General features: G+C 46.4%; 1 protein-coding gene across 21 annotated transcripts in view; it reads right to left on the reverse strand.

Annotated features, from left to right (window-relative positions):
* Window positions 1-13,755, reverse strand: part of COL6A3 (collagen type VI alpha 3 chain) — a 92,130-nt gene that overhangs the window by 16,062 nt on the left and 62,313 nt on the right. For all 21 annotated transcript variants that reach the window (XM_015433023.3, XM_015433022.3, XM_015433021.3 and 18 more), the window contains 14 exons: window positions 13,231-13,293; window positions 12,360-12,422; window positions 10,967-11,029; window positions 9,967-10,029; window positions 8,426-8,476; window positions 8,162-8,197; window positions 7,624-7,686; window positions 6,292-6,354; window positions 4,978-5,010; window positions 4,856-4,892; window positions 4,739-4,750; window positions 4,148-4,641; window positions 2,015-2,111; window positions 404-1,102 (listed from right to left, as the gene is read on the reverse strand). In XM_015433023.3, coding sequence (XP_015288509.3) covers window positions 404-1,102; window positions 2,015-2,111; window positions 4,148-4,641; window positions 4,739-4,750; window positions 4,856-4,892; window positions 4,978-5,010; window positions 6,292-6,354; window positions 7,624-7,686; window positions 8,162-8,197; window positions 8,426-8,476; window positions 9,967-10,029; window positions 10,967-11,029; window positions 12,360-12,422; window positions 13,231-13,293 — 1,837 coding nt within the window. The remainder of the gene's footprint in view (window positions 1-403; window positions 1,103-2,014; window positions 2,112-4,147; window positions 4,642-4,738; window positions 4,751-4,855; window positions 4,893-4,977; window positions 5,011-6,291; window positions 6,355-7,623; window positions 7,687-8,161; window positions 8,198-8,425; window positions 8,477-9,966; window positions 10,030-10,966; window positions 11,030-12,359; window positions 12,423-13,230; window positions 13,294-13,755) is intronic.

Genomic DNA, 13,755 nt, shown 5'->3' on the forward strand with positions numbered 1-13,755 from the left:
CAACTCTTTCTAGAAGCTTTCCCCAGTGCCCCCAACATAAATCACTTTTTTTGCGACATGCCAGCCTATTATGTCATGCATAATAAATGCGCATTTGATCCATTTGCCCACCCTCTATGTAAACTGTTAAGGACACCAAGAGTGCCTTATGGCTAGGAGGTGCTCGGTCAAATGTGGTGGGATAAATGAGTCAATGAGAACAAGGACTCTGTCTGCATGTTCCCTGCTTACTCTGGCTCCTAAAAGCATTTGTGGCATATGGCAGGTGTCAATATATGTTTGTTAAATGAATGAACCAGTTCCAGTCAACACATCGGTTGTCTTTTCCATGACTGTTCCCACACTCCTCCCGGCCCAAGCATAAAGCCAGGCCAGGGCACATGCTGTGCCACTTAGGACTTACTGCTGACGAAGGATGGCAACAGCCTCCCGAAGCGCATCAAAGGTTCCTCGTTAAGCTCAGTGGACTTGTCCACTAATTTGAAGAAGACATCATTTGGCTCACTGGCGAAGGTGTATACCTCCTTGATGTTCACCTTCCTGCCAATGCCCAGGACCACGAAGAAGTAGCCCTTGCATTTGGCCTGCAGGATGACTCTCTGGGCCTCCTCCAGCTGCTCCTCCTGCACCTCGCCCGTCAGCATCAGAACCACAATTTTCAGGTCCCGTGGGTTTGGAGCACTTTCAAAGACATTCTCTATGGTGTATTCAATGGCACTGCCCAAGGCCCTGGTTCCCTGCAACTGTGTCATTCCCCTGCTGAGGAAGTCCACCAGCTTCTCCTTGGAGCCATAGTCAGTCAGGGAGAATTCCACCTTCACAGGCGACACGCTGGCATTGCCCATGGACTCATAGGGTGCATGCTGCACAACGGCCACTCTGGCAAAGTGCTGGGAGGCCTTGGGGTCTGGGCTCATGTCCAGTTGTCTGACCAGGTATGCTATGTACTTCTTCATCTCATTGAACTGGAACAGGGTGGTGGTCTCAGCGCTGTCTAAGATGAAAGCCATGTCGATGTCCACATCGCTCCCTGCCGCTCTCCTGTCCCTGAAGGAAGGCCTCCAACTGCCAAATCCACAGGATGGGTCAATGTTGCAGATGTCTAGAAAGAAGCATGGCAGCCCATTTATTCTGTGACACCCACAGCAGGATACACAACTCATCAATCTGCTGGGAGCCTTGGGTGATTAAAATGATCCCATAAGATCAAAAGCGGGCTGGGCTCACGCCTGGAATCCCAGCACCTTGGGAGGCCAAGGCAGGCGGATCATGAGGTCAAGAGATCGAGATCGTCCTGGACAACATGGTGAAACCCTGTCTGTACTAAAAATACAAAAATTAACTGGGTGTGGTGGCAGGTGCCTGTAGTTCCAGCTACTTGGGAGACTGAGGCAGGAGAATCGCTTGAACCCAGGAAGCGGAGGTTACAGTGAGCCAAGATTGTGCCACTACACTCCAGCCTGGGCGACAAGAGTGAGACTCTGTCTTAAAAAAAAAAAAAAAAAAAAAAAAGAAGCAAAAAGGACCAAAACCAAAACCAATTTATATCTTGCTGCCTTGATTTGATTACGGCCAGATTTCAGTTTCCATCACCTAATACTTAGATGAAACAAATCAGTAACATCAAATCTTTGTAGTATGCCACGTGCTGGCATTTTTAAAAGAAAAGAAACATTATCTTACTTTGCCACTCCTTGAAGAAATATGTTCTAGAATGTCGCTAGTGCCAAATATTTTCATTCTAGATTCTAATGTCAAAACTTAAGCAGAACCCACCTCCTCCTTTGCTAACTATAAAATGAATTATCCCCCATCAAAGAGAAGCTCTGTCTTGGGAGGTCCATTTTTAATACAGAAACTGCTGCAGTAGTATTTACACGGGTAAATACGAGGCTTTGTGAATCAACTGAACTCAAGCTCTTTTTACAGATCATCATTATTCTCTCACTCTCCTATGGATATTATGCTTTGCAATTGCAGCTGAGCAGATCTTCCTGTTAGATAAACAGCTTACCCAAGCAAACATGACACGTGCGGACATTCTCCAGGAAGTCTGTGAGGTCTCTCCCCGCAGGCAGGACAAGCGCATGCCCCACTGCTGTGTTATTGATCTGGTTTAAACAAAAGAACAATTTCAGTAGGGGCGTACATGATCAGTAATATCTGAAAATATGGCAGAGGAGTAAATCAAAGCCACAACAATAAGATAGATTAACTTCCCAACAGGGCAGTATTGGGAATATCTTCTCATTTGGGGGTGGGGCTGGACTCTGAGTATAATAGAAAGACATAGGTTTTATGCTAATAGGGTGAGCTGGAGTTCATATCCCCTTCAAATGGGGTTCAGCTTTTTTCAGATGTAAAATGGGGGTAATACCTTCCTAATGCTGTCATTTGGAGGGTTAAATTAGATAATAAATGTTAGTACCTGGTGTACCCTCTGGCAAATAGTAGGAACTTAATCTTATCGTTATTTTTAGCACCAATGTGGGAGCTCCATCCCTTCCCCACCCTCTCAGGTGTGGTTAAAGCAAGTAACAAAATCACTCCCAGTGGATGCAAAGAGTCCTGTCTATCGCAGTACCTGGCACACGATTAGTAATTATTCATTTAACAAATAACTAGTCTGAATGAATGAGTGAATCGTTATGAACAAATGAACGAATAATTTTTTGATCTTGTTGAAACCATGCTAAGAAACTCATGTGGCTCTGAGTCCCTCAGCCCACACAAGGACAGATTTATGTGAATGAACCCCCAACAAGAGCACACGGCCAGTAGCCCAACTTCAACACTGGATTCCCAATGAACATCCAGTGTGGAAGGAAAGACATCGGCAATCATCTTGCCCCAGCCTCAACTTACAGGTGACAAATCTGAGACGCAGGGAAGCTAAGTGGTGTGCCATTACTTTAAATGGGTGGGGGGAGTGTGGAACCAGGCCAAGGCCTCCTGACTCCTGGCTGGACTCCTTCCTATCCATCACCCATCTGTCTTGAACAGTATCACCAGAACTGCACTGAATAAATATTAATTGATATAACAATTAAACCAGTCAGCCAGGCACGGTGGCTCATGCCTGTAATCCCAGCACTTTGGGACGCCAAGGCAGGCAGATCACAAGGTCAGGAGTTTGAGACCAACCTGACCAACATGGGGAAACCTCGTCTCTACTAAACAAAAAAAAGAAAAATACAAAAATTAGCCAGGCATGGTGGTGAGTGCCTGTAATCTCAGCTACTCAGGAGGCTGAGGTAGGAGAATCACCTGAACCTGGAAGGTTGAAGTGAGCCAAGATCACGCCACTGCACTCCAGCCTGGGTGACAAAGCAAGACTCCCTCTCAAAAAAACAAAAACAAAAACACACACACACACACACAATTAAACCAGTTATTTAATAGAATTACAAGGGACGTTTGGCCTCTCTGTGGGCTGCCCTTGGGGCCTGGCTGAAGAAAGCTTTGCACAGTGGTGTAGATCGGGGTTGCTGAGTTGGCATAATTTTGGGGACCTTACTAAGAGACTGCAGGCCTCCAGGGCCACCCTGGATATTCACCTTCAGAGCTGACTGGGACAGAGTGGAATGGGTATTACCAGCACATGGGTTTCAGAGTCTAATGGACTAGGGTCCTAGCCTCTCATGAGCATCTCACTAACAGCAGGATCTTCCTATCCATGAGGTGAGACAGATGACACAAACCTCACCAGCCAGTTATGGGAAGCAAATGCCTAGTACACATACAGTAAGACACAGCTCAGAGTGTGCACATGGGGCCATCTTGGGAGGAGACAGGACTGATCCAAACGTCCAGGTCCTCCTCACATGTTGAATAAAGCAAACAAGCCATACCACCTTGTTAGTAGATAGAGGGTGTCACTAACATTAGCATCACTAACCGGCAAGAGCTGTCAACCTGTGAGGAGGAACCTGGGGGCAGTGCTACAGGCATGTAGGCGTCCCTGTAGTGCTGGGGCCACGAGGCTGTCCTGGAGACCTCACAAGAGAAGTTCTCAGGCAGATGGCCTCATTGGGGACCTTGTAGGAGCTATGCGACATGAAGCCACCGAGGATCATGGGCGTGTCTGAGAACCTCCTCAGAGCCCCAGAAGAAAGGGAGATGGCAATAGCACCAACAGAGCACAGACCTGCAAAGCGTTGACGAGCTGCCGGTCTTCCTGGCTCGTAAGGAACAAGGGGGTGATCCCCGCATCTGAGAGCTTGAGCACAGCCTCTCTGAGCTGTGGGGATGCTGTTGTGGGCCTGTTGCTGAAGAAAACGGCTACTTTCCTCATTAGGAATCCGTTCCGCACACGCTTAAATGTGTTTCTGGCCACAAATGACATGGCGGTCTCCAGACTCTGCTGTTTGGATGTCAGAGCCACCTGAAGGTTCTTAATCTTGTCCAGGAGGACCGACTTCCTCTTGGAGTCAGCAAACCGGATCTCTGTGGTCACCTCGTTGTTGTAGGTGACTACGGCCACCCGGGCCCCCCGTGGGCAGTTGCTCTCAGCAATGGTCAGGTCATTCACAATACTCAAGACCACATCTCGCATCCGGCTGAACGTGTCTTGGTTGACCCCCTCAGAGGTGTCTAAAGCAAAGGCTAGTTCTGTCGGGAAGACGGGGCACTCCAGGGGCCCTGTGGAAAGTGAAGGGTGGAGGGTTAAAGACAAACCATACTTACTACAAAAGGGAGGCTTCCTTTCCTTAGGAAAAAGTCACCAAAATCAACTTACCATAGCAGCAAGCTAGAAAAGAAACAAAGAGAAGAAAGGGTGAGAGACTACTCTACCATGTGAGAATTTCAAATGTAAAAATATGCATTGTCAGACAACAGAAAACCGTGTACTTACGACATTTATCTTTGATGCTTTGGATGAGGGCACATTGCTTTAAAAGAAAATGAAAGAATATGTAAGGAGAGCAAATCAAAGGCTCATGAGGTAATGAGTCATTCTGGATACATGCAACTTACATCGATGGAGTCACCTCTGTTGCCCTTGGGACCCTGTAAAACCAAGGAAGGAAAGGCTGAGAGGCACAGTAGATGGGGAATTTGAAAAAACAGCCTTTGCTCCCCGCCCCCTGAAGAAATACACAGAGCAAAACAAAGGGTCCCCTGGATAACCTTGATTGTTTATAGCCGCTCCCTATAAACCTGATTTTTTCTCTTGCAAAACAAAAGAGAAAAGATTCTCAGAGCAAATGTGTTTCCCTGGGAGGTCATTTGGCTTTTGAAATAGCCTCAGGTCCTGAAACCAGGAAGCTCACCACCAATCCATGTAAAGCCCACTAGTGAGCTTGGGTCTAGATTCTCCTTCTCTTGAGAAAAGAGCTCCCTCTCACACGCTTGCTTGATACACCCCTGCCGAAGGGGCAGTGAGAGATCATCGAGCTGTCCTGGTTCCCTCCGTGTCTAATGCATCCCAGCTGAATTCCACCCCAAGGAGCTCTAGGGACTGACTCAAGGCTTCCCTCAGCGTCCTATCCCTAAACCTCACCATCCTGACAGTCCAGCAGGCATCTCATGGGCCATTAGTTGTCTTTCCGGGGGCCATTTCTGCCTGCTTAGTCTTCTGCAGGAACTGGCCTAATGTGCTCCCCCCAATACTTCATCTACTTAAAGACAGCAATCAGACCCACCTGACCAGCCTTCTTTTCCCTAATTCATCTAAACTAAGCCCTGAAGAAGGAATGATTTTCCAACTCCTGAATTATCTTTTCCATTATTTTTTGAAACTCATCAATTTCAATATTGAGGGACAATATAGGGAGAAATTCAAATAAGAAAACAAAGGTATTAGCAATAAAGAGATTTGGAAGGGCTGTGGGAGGATGCCCTTCTGGCTCCTGGTGGCGGCGTGACTAGTGGGCTTTAACCACAAATCAGGAGCTCCCCTGGGGATTTCATAGACCAAAGGAAGCATTGCCAAACCAAGACCTGGCATAATTGCACTGCTTCTGCAAGATGCGAGCCAAAGGCATTCAGATTTCTCCTCTTTGGTTTCTCCTCTATACAAACCTCAAATGCACCTATGCCAGGAAACTATAAATTACAACACTCTCTAGATGACAGGATCCCATGAAACCTATTTTTTTTAAGTTTCTTGTTACTCTAAAATTCAAAATCTCTTTGCTGCATCATGATGTCAGAGAGTTGATCTGACAACTAAGCAAATACACACAGAGCACACTTTCTTGTGAGCAAAGCAGTGGTGGGAAGTTTTCAGGGACCATGTGTAAAGCACCCAGCCCCAGGTGGCTGGGTCAGAACTGGATAAATACTTACAGCTGGTCCTGGGTAGCCAGGGTCTCCCTTCTGTCCAACTATCCCTGGAGGTCCCGAATTTCCCTAGAGGGAGCAGAACAAACATGTTCAATTGTGTCAGAAAGTGGAGAGTTTAAGGCTCCTATAGTTGGAAGGGATGGTAAAAGTGATCTAACCCAAGGGACTCCATCACCACGAGAAATCTCTCACTTTAAGGGGCTAGAATGTCTCTTAAATTCAAGTTTAGGGACAAGCAACCTCAACAAAGCCAATGGGAGTCCCCCACCAACTATGGAGGGATTATGTTCTCTGCCAGGCTAAGGTAAGACAGATGCTTTCCCAAGAACCATTAATATGATTATGAAGGACTCCCAGGAGAATAGGTAACAGACAATGAATTAGCTAATGTGTTCAGTGTAGATAATCATCCAATGTTTTAAAGCTCTTTGGGGTATTAAATGATCTGGTTTGACTGTCTTCACTGATCAAATTGATAGGATAATTATGTTTCTTTTCAAACTACATTTCAGGCTGAAAATAACTGTTAGTAATATTTACCCAGATCTAGGCCACAATTTGCTAATTGAAGACTCTGCCATTTTAGGAGAGTGAGTAAACATCCATTGAAAAGAGTAATCTGTCCAGGTGTGGTGTCTCACGCATGTAATCTCAGCACTTTGGAAGGCTGAGGTGGGAGGACTGCTTGATCCCAGGAGATGGAGGTTGCAGTGAGCCAAGATGGCGCCACTGCACTCCAGCCCAGATGACAGAGCAAGACCTTGGCAACAGAGGGAGACCTTGTCTCACACACACACACACACACACACACACACACACACACACACACACACACAAAGAATAAAAAGAAAAGAGCTATCAGGACCAAAAGTAGCTTAAGGAAGAGGAATCTCAGCACCAATAGGCTGAAAAGCCCATGGCCTTGGCCTGACTCGTTTACGAGCCCAGAGGCTTCGGAAGCAGTTACCATGCCTCATTCACTCCTGTTGCCTGACCGTCTGGGTGGGCATGGCCCAAAGTGACTGCACAGACTTCCCAGTCACCCATAATGAGACCTGAGACTGTAGGTGGGTGCTGTGCCTGGAGTGAGCTGGGCTGGCGACCCTGGAGGTGAATTGGAGGAAGAGGAATACACCTGCAGGAGGACAACCATGGACCACAGCCATGGCGGTGCCCTGAGGACATTGGTCTGGGGCTCAGGAGTCCCTTCCTTCCACTCTGTGCTATCCCTGGCCAGGGTGCAAGTGAAGGATAATTGTCAAAGCCTCAGCAGTTAATCACGTTGAAACATCCATTCTCATTCCTCACCTGCAGCCAAGGCCCAGGCAAACTTACCCTTCGGCCTCGGATGCCTTTGGGTCCTGGTGTTCCATTTAGCCCAGGCTCACCGGGGTTACCCTGGGAATAAAGCCGAGAAGTGGCACAGTAAGCTCTGGAACAGAAGATCTCACTGAGGGTCCGTGGGGCCAGACATCCAGCGGACATGTGGGCCACACTTTTCCAGGGCAACCAAGTGGTTAGCTTTGATTCACTTTTCCGGTGGGTCACTAGTATATTTGTGGTATTTGCAGATAGTCTTCATTTATTTAATCAGTAATGATACTATCATATAGGTTATAGCATTTCACAGCTTACAGAGTACTTTGATTGTAGTATATATTATTTAAATCTCATAAGCACCAGGACAAGTATGTATTGTGACCTCCACTTGACAGATGAGAGAGTGTTTTAGGGGAGGAAGGGTCTTTCTCAGGGTAGCCCAGTTAACTGAGTGGCTGACCCATGCCTAATGCGAAGATATTCTGACTCTCGGTCTGTGGACATACCAGAGCTGAATCGTGATGCAGATTTAAACCAACCGGGGATTATTTACCTTTGGTCCTGGGTAGCCAGGGAATCCTCTTTCTCCCTATAAAAGATAAATACATTATTGAATACTCGGTACTAATTTAAATTCATCTAAAATAAATTGACCTTGAAAGAAAGAAATGTCTGCAGAGTCATCAAAAGAAAACACTCACTCAAATACAAAGACAACTTTTAAAGAAATAATTCTTTTAAAACACAACATATCAGAAGTTGTCCTTGGAGCCTCCTGGCAGCAAGGACTCTTGGAGAATCCTCAGCAGATACGTACTTTTTTGCCTCTGCGTCCTTCACTGCCAACTCCGTCTCTCCCGTCATCTCCCTAAGAGTAAGAAATAGATGTGACTGCAGGTCGCCATGCGTGGCGAGCCATAACCACCATCTCTGCCCTACTACTGCCCTGGGAAGTAGATCTTGAGCTCCTGAAATGTTTCCAGACTAAGGTACAGGAGTAGGCACACTTCCTGCTCCTGTCCTATCCTCCAAGGGTGAATAAGACCATTTCTGTAGGCGATGGGCTCAAAGGACTCCCGTAGCAAAATGGTGCTGGCAGACTAACATAGAAAGAACTGCTGGGAGCTTTGGGTAAAGATTCTGTTTGGATGTAGAATCAAAGACTCATCAACCCCGAGAATCTTAGAATTGACAGGAATCTTGATGGTGACTTTGATTCTATGCATCCATGAGCTTTGATTCTATTTCAAAACAAGAACACTGAACTCCATCTCTCAGGCCCAGGTCATATTCCCCCTCCCCATATCCCTTCCCTTCCTTCCAAGTCATTACTCCTAGACCCTCTCCTTTCCAACACCTCCCCCCGGCATGCTCAGATCTGTTCCTGTTGCTCTCTCATGTGGAGCATTCAGAACTGGACTTCATTAATTATTTCAAAACAATCAGAAGAACTTCTGTGAGTTGTCCATTACTATCTCTAACATATGTAGGAACTTGCCACTTAGTTAAATTATAGTTTTCAACAGATATCAACAACTAGAGATCTGTTGACCCAAATTAATAGAAACAGAATCAGGAAGAGATTTCCTTCAATGGTTTGAATAGATTTTAAAGTCTGATTTTTTTCCCTGTGCTTCTGAGATTAAAATTAATACAAACAGATTTGTTTTTAAACTTCAGTTAGTTGAAAAGAAAAAAATGCAAGGAAGAAAAATATTTTAAAGCTTGGGATTAAAGCAGTCAGATCAACCTGGTCCTTTTATATGGTGTTTAGGTGTCATGATTCCTTTTGCAAAAAGTCACAATGGACCGTAGATTTCTGTACTCTTTTGTAATGTAGAAATGTACATTACAAAATTATTGTTGGTGAATTGTTGGGGCGTTTTTAAATAGCATTTGAAAAATGAGTTACTGGGGTAATAATTTCTATTCCTAAGATGTCTCATTCAAAAGAAATTGTTTCCATCTGGATTGAGACCTAATCAAATCCAATTCCTTTTTAACCCAAATGACATTTACTTCTTTGCAGAAAAGCTTCATCTAGTTATGCTTGCAAAGCATTTGCGGGACCTCAGATGAAGGTGGTTTAAGCTTCATTAGCCTCTACATTCCCTTGTATCAGGAAAAACACAGGGGAAAAATACGTCTCTACCCACTGCCCACACCACCTCTCTAACCCTGCCAGTAAAATAAAACTTGTTAATTCGCCATGGATAAGCAGCAAGTTTCACTGTTTCCAGCCATATCCCCAATAACACAAGAAGCAAGGCTAATCTTTATTTGGAACCTTCTCCCGGCTTCCTGCACCTTCGAGCAAAGAGTCAGCGACAACGTGGCCCCGAGCGTGCGTGACCTTACCGTCTCCCCACGAGGGCCCCGGTTTCCAATTCCTCCTTTTGGTCCTGGCTCTCCGGGCTCACCCTAGACATGAGAAACACGGCTGAGACCCTGTGGCCTAAGGCTGGCTTACACTGTGATGCCAAGCCCTGCTTTTACTCTAGGTAAGGGTGCTGCAACATGCTGACTTTACCTTTGAGATTTCAGTGAAATGAATTTCTAAATTGCAACATTCATGTGCAAACTCCTGGAAAATAATCCAGGAGGGTTTGTGTTTGTCCTTTTCACCAGCGTGGCATGGGGGACAGGCCGATGAGAAGAGAGAGTAACAGCTGGGAGAAGAAGGCACAGAAGGCAGCGGACATTGAGCCCAGCACGACACTGAGCCCAGCACGAAACCCGGCAACACCTTCCAGGCAGAGACCATCGTGGATTCACAGGAACTCATTTCTTTTACAGAAAACATGCAGTCTTTCAGACTGGTCATGACAAATCGTAATTTATCTCAAAGCTGATAGAAAGGAGGTTCTCAGGTAGCCTTCATACAGCAGACTTGCTGTTATCCAGAACAGTCAGGGTCGGGGCTCTTGGATGATCTAAATGTGACTAGCTGAGCCGCTGTGCGTGCACTGCCTATGTTTAAAGACTGCTCATTCCATATTATACTGAAACTGTGCCAAGCACTGCCCGGCTGCTCTGATGGCTCAGAGGGTGCTGCACTATCGGCACAAGCCAAGCAAGAGAGGAGCAGAAAAGCCAGCCACTGATGGAGGGCTGTGGCCAGGTGCAAGCCAGCCCTCTGAGCAGGGATGGTTGGTGGCAGGGATGGTAGTGGGGATTATGGTGGGAATTGTTGGGGGACAATAATCCCACTGGCCAAGCCGCAATCAACAGGGGAGGCTGGAGTGGGAACCAGTAGTATTGAAGAGGAGGGACAGACACACTGACAAAAGAGGGAGGGGGGCATGTGTGCCTGGCTGGTCCCTGTCCTCAGGAAAGCTCTGCCTTTCTCAACACAAACCTTTCTTCCCAGGGGACCGGTTCTGCCTCGTTCTCCAGGAGCACCTGCGGCACCTCCGCTTCCCTGGAGCAGGAGGGGAGGAAAGTGTCAGTCAAGTGGTCAACCATCCAAGCAAAGTTGTCTCTGAAACCTGACTGTCCCCGGAATGGAGGTCAGAGCCCGCCAGGGGCATGGGACCTGTCCCGCCTGCAAATCCCAAGCACTCAGCTCTGAGCACAGGGGTACAGACTCAAAGATAAACATGCACAGAAATGGCGTGCACAAATTTAAAACGTGAGTATTACCTCTCAGTGCCAGTTTTCACAAATTAACGCATGTTGCAGTTATTAATATACATATCCTAGGTTCCTGACTGGACAGCAAGCTCCCAAATTTTATGTGACTTTATCCTGCCTCCCTTTTCACACTCACAATGAGCACCTGGTGCACACAGGTTTGTTAAAGCCTGTTAGGTGAATGAATAAACTGATCGAAGAAATTGACTCTTAAAATGTGGTACAGTCTACCTAGCCCAAAAATAACTTAAAATAGGTGGTGAAAAAGTGCAAATCGATACATGTTTCTGGAGCTATTGGACAACTATTTGAATAGCTTTGCATCTATACCATCTTAAATTGTTAATGAACTACAAGTTAAGTAAATGTTTTTTTAAAAAACCTCAAAAAATATGTATTTATCAGCTTTCAAGCTAGAGAAGGACTTTCTAAGCAAGTTCCTGCCCTCTTCCACCATAAAATATTTTTGTGCGTTTATGTAGCAACATATTGAGCTTGTTATCAGTTTATTAGTCATTTTTTGGTAACAAATGATAGGATACCTCCCTCAATATCATCTCAGACATGAGAGAAACTCGAATATGTAGTTCCATGACACCTGATCCTAGCCCAGCAATGACAATGTGTCTCTGCTCATCATTGCTGATAGCTACAATGCATGATAACATCCGCAGTCACAGTAAGTTTAAGGACCATCTTCTGTGCTGAACTCAAGGGTGAACTCGAGGCAATCACTATACAAAATCCATAAGCACAAGGGGCTATCGCCAGGGACCAAAGGTGAAATACCTTGCATAATCTAACCATGTTGGGGGATTTAGATTTTCCATGATTCCATCTCAAGCACATCCCCTGATTTCCACCCAGAGGCCTACGCTTGGAGGGAGCAGAACTGAGACTTAGAGGCCCCTGGAGCACCAAATAAGGAAACTCTTACTTTCTTGGGGTGAAGTATCTAGTCACTGCAAGGCCTGAGGTTAAATCTGGGGTTTGTGTTGCCAAAGAGGAGAGCTAAAGGGAGGTCTGTCTACAAGAGCATCATCCGAGACACGCTCAGCCTGCCTGGCAACGTGCCCTCTGTTCAGCTAAAGAGGGGCCTGGTATTGGGACAGGCTTACCCGAGGTCCAGAAATGCCTTGTTCTCCTATCAGCCCTGGAGGACCAGCAGGACCAGCTGGACCCTGAGGAAGGAAAAGGCCAACGTGAGTGCTAATGAAGTGACTTTCCGTGAGAAGCCTCTGCATGGCATCTGCCCGTCCCACAGGACCCGGAGCCTCACTTCTGCCAGCCAAAAAAGGCCACCCAAACCCACAATTCTCCATCTCAGCTGCAGTAGCAGCTGCCTCAATCCAGAATGTGAATAGGCAAGTGAGCTTAAATGTATACAAGCAACAAGCATTCAAAAAAAAAAAAAAAACGTACGGGAGAATCTTCACAGAAGCATCATTCACAATTGCCAGAAGGCGGAAACAACCTAAATGTCCATCAACCAATGAGTGGATAAACAAAGTGTGCTGTAGCCACACAACGAAGTATCCTCCCACCATGAAAAGAAATGAAGTGCTTCTACGTGCTGCAATGTGGATGAAGCTCAATGTGGAACATGAGCCTCCTTGTTCTTGATTGAGAACATGATGCTCCGTCAAGCTGCACACACAAAGCTGCCTAGTAAATGATTCCATTTATACAAAATGTCCAGAGCAGGCAAATCCATAAAGAGAGAGAGATTAGTGTTTGCCAGGGACTCGGGGTGGAGGGCAATGGGGGGCGACTGCTATTAGGTACAGGTCTCCTTCAAGGCTATGTTTTGAACCTAGACAGAGGCGTTGTTTGCACAGCATCGTCGAAGTACTAAATGCCACTGGATTGTTCACTTTAAAATGGTTAACTTTCCGTGATATAAATGCCACCTAATCATTTTTCCAAAGAACTTACCAGGGTATTTGTGAAAATATCAAAGGACATGCAGTCACACAAGGAAGCACTCACCTGTGCACCTCTGGTCCCCTGCTCTCCCTGAAAGCCCGGCTGGCCAGGACCACCCTTGTTGCCCTTTGAAATAAGAGAAGATGCAGGGAGGGGTCAGGAAGGTTCCTGTCAACGTCAGCTCTTTGCTCTACAGTCATTTCTGGGCCAGGGACTTGGAAAGCAACCAGGGAAAATTCAGTTCTTCCAGAGGTAACAGATGATCAAAGTGGTAACCCCAGGACGAGACGCTAAACACAGGAGTCAGCTGTCTCCCTGAGCTTCTACAGTTGTTCCTCACTCTTGCCTTACCTCTTCTAGGACAGCTTTGTGAAACAAGGATCGTTTAGACCTAAAGCAGGGGACCAAGACACCGGGAAGTTGCGTGTTGCCAATGGCCAGATAAGGTGGGCACGTTCTGGAAGAGGCGCCCGCCCGGGACACTACTGCCTCAATCATGTTTCCTGCACTTGGACCCCAAGTTCCCACTGGGCACCATTTTCTCTACACTCTGCAGAGGAGGCTAAGTTTAAGGAGGTGGCGGAAAGA

This window comes from Macaca fascicularis, chromosome 12 (genome assembly GCF_037993035.2).
Source record: "Macaca fascicularis isolate 582-1 chromosome 12, T2T-MFA8v1.1".
In the NCBI taxonomy this organism is placed as follows: domain Eukaryota; kingdom Metazoa; phylum Chordata; class Mammalia; order Primates; family Cercopithecidae; genus Macaca; species Macaca fascicularis.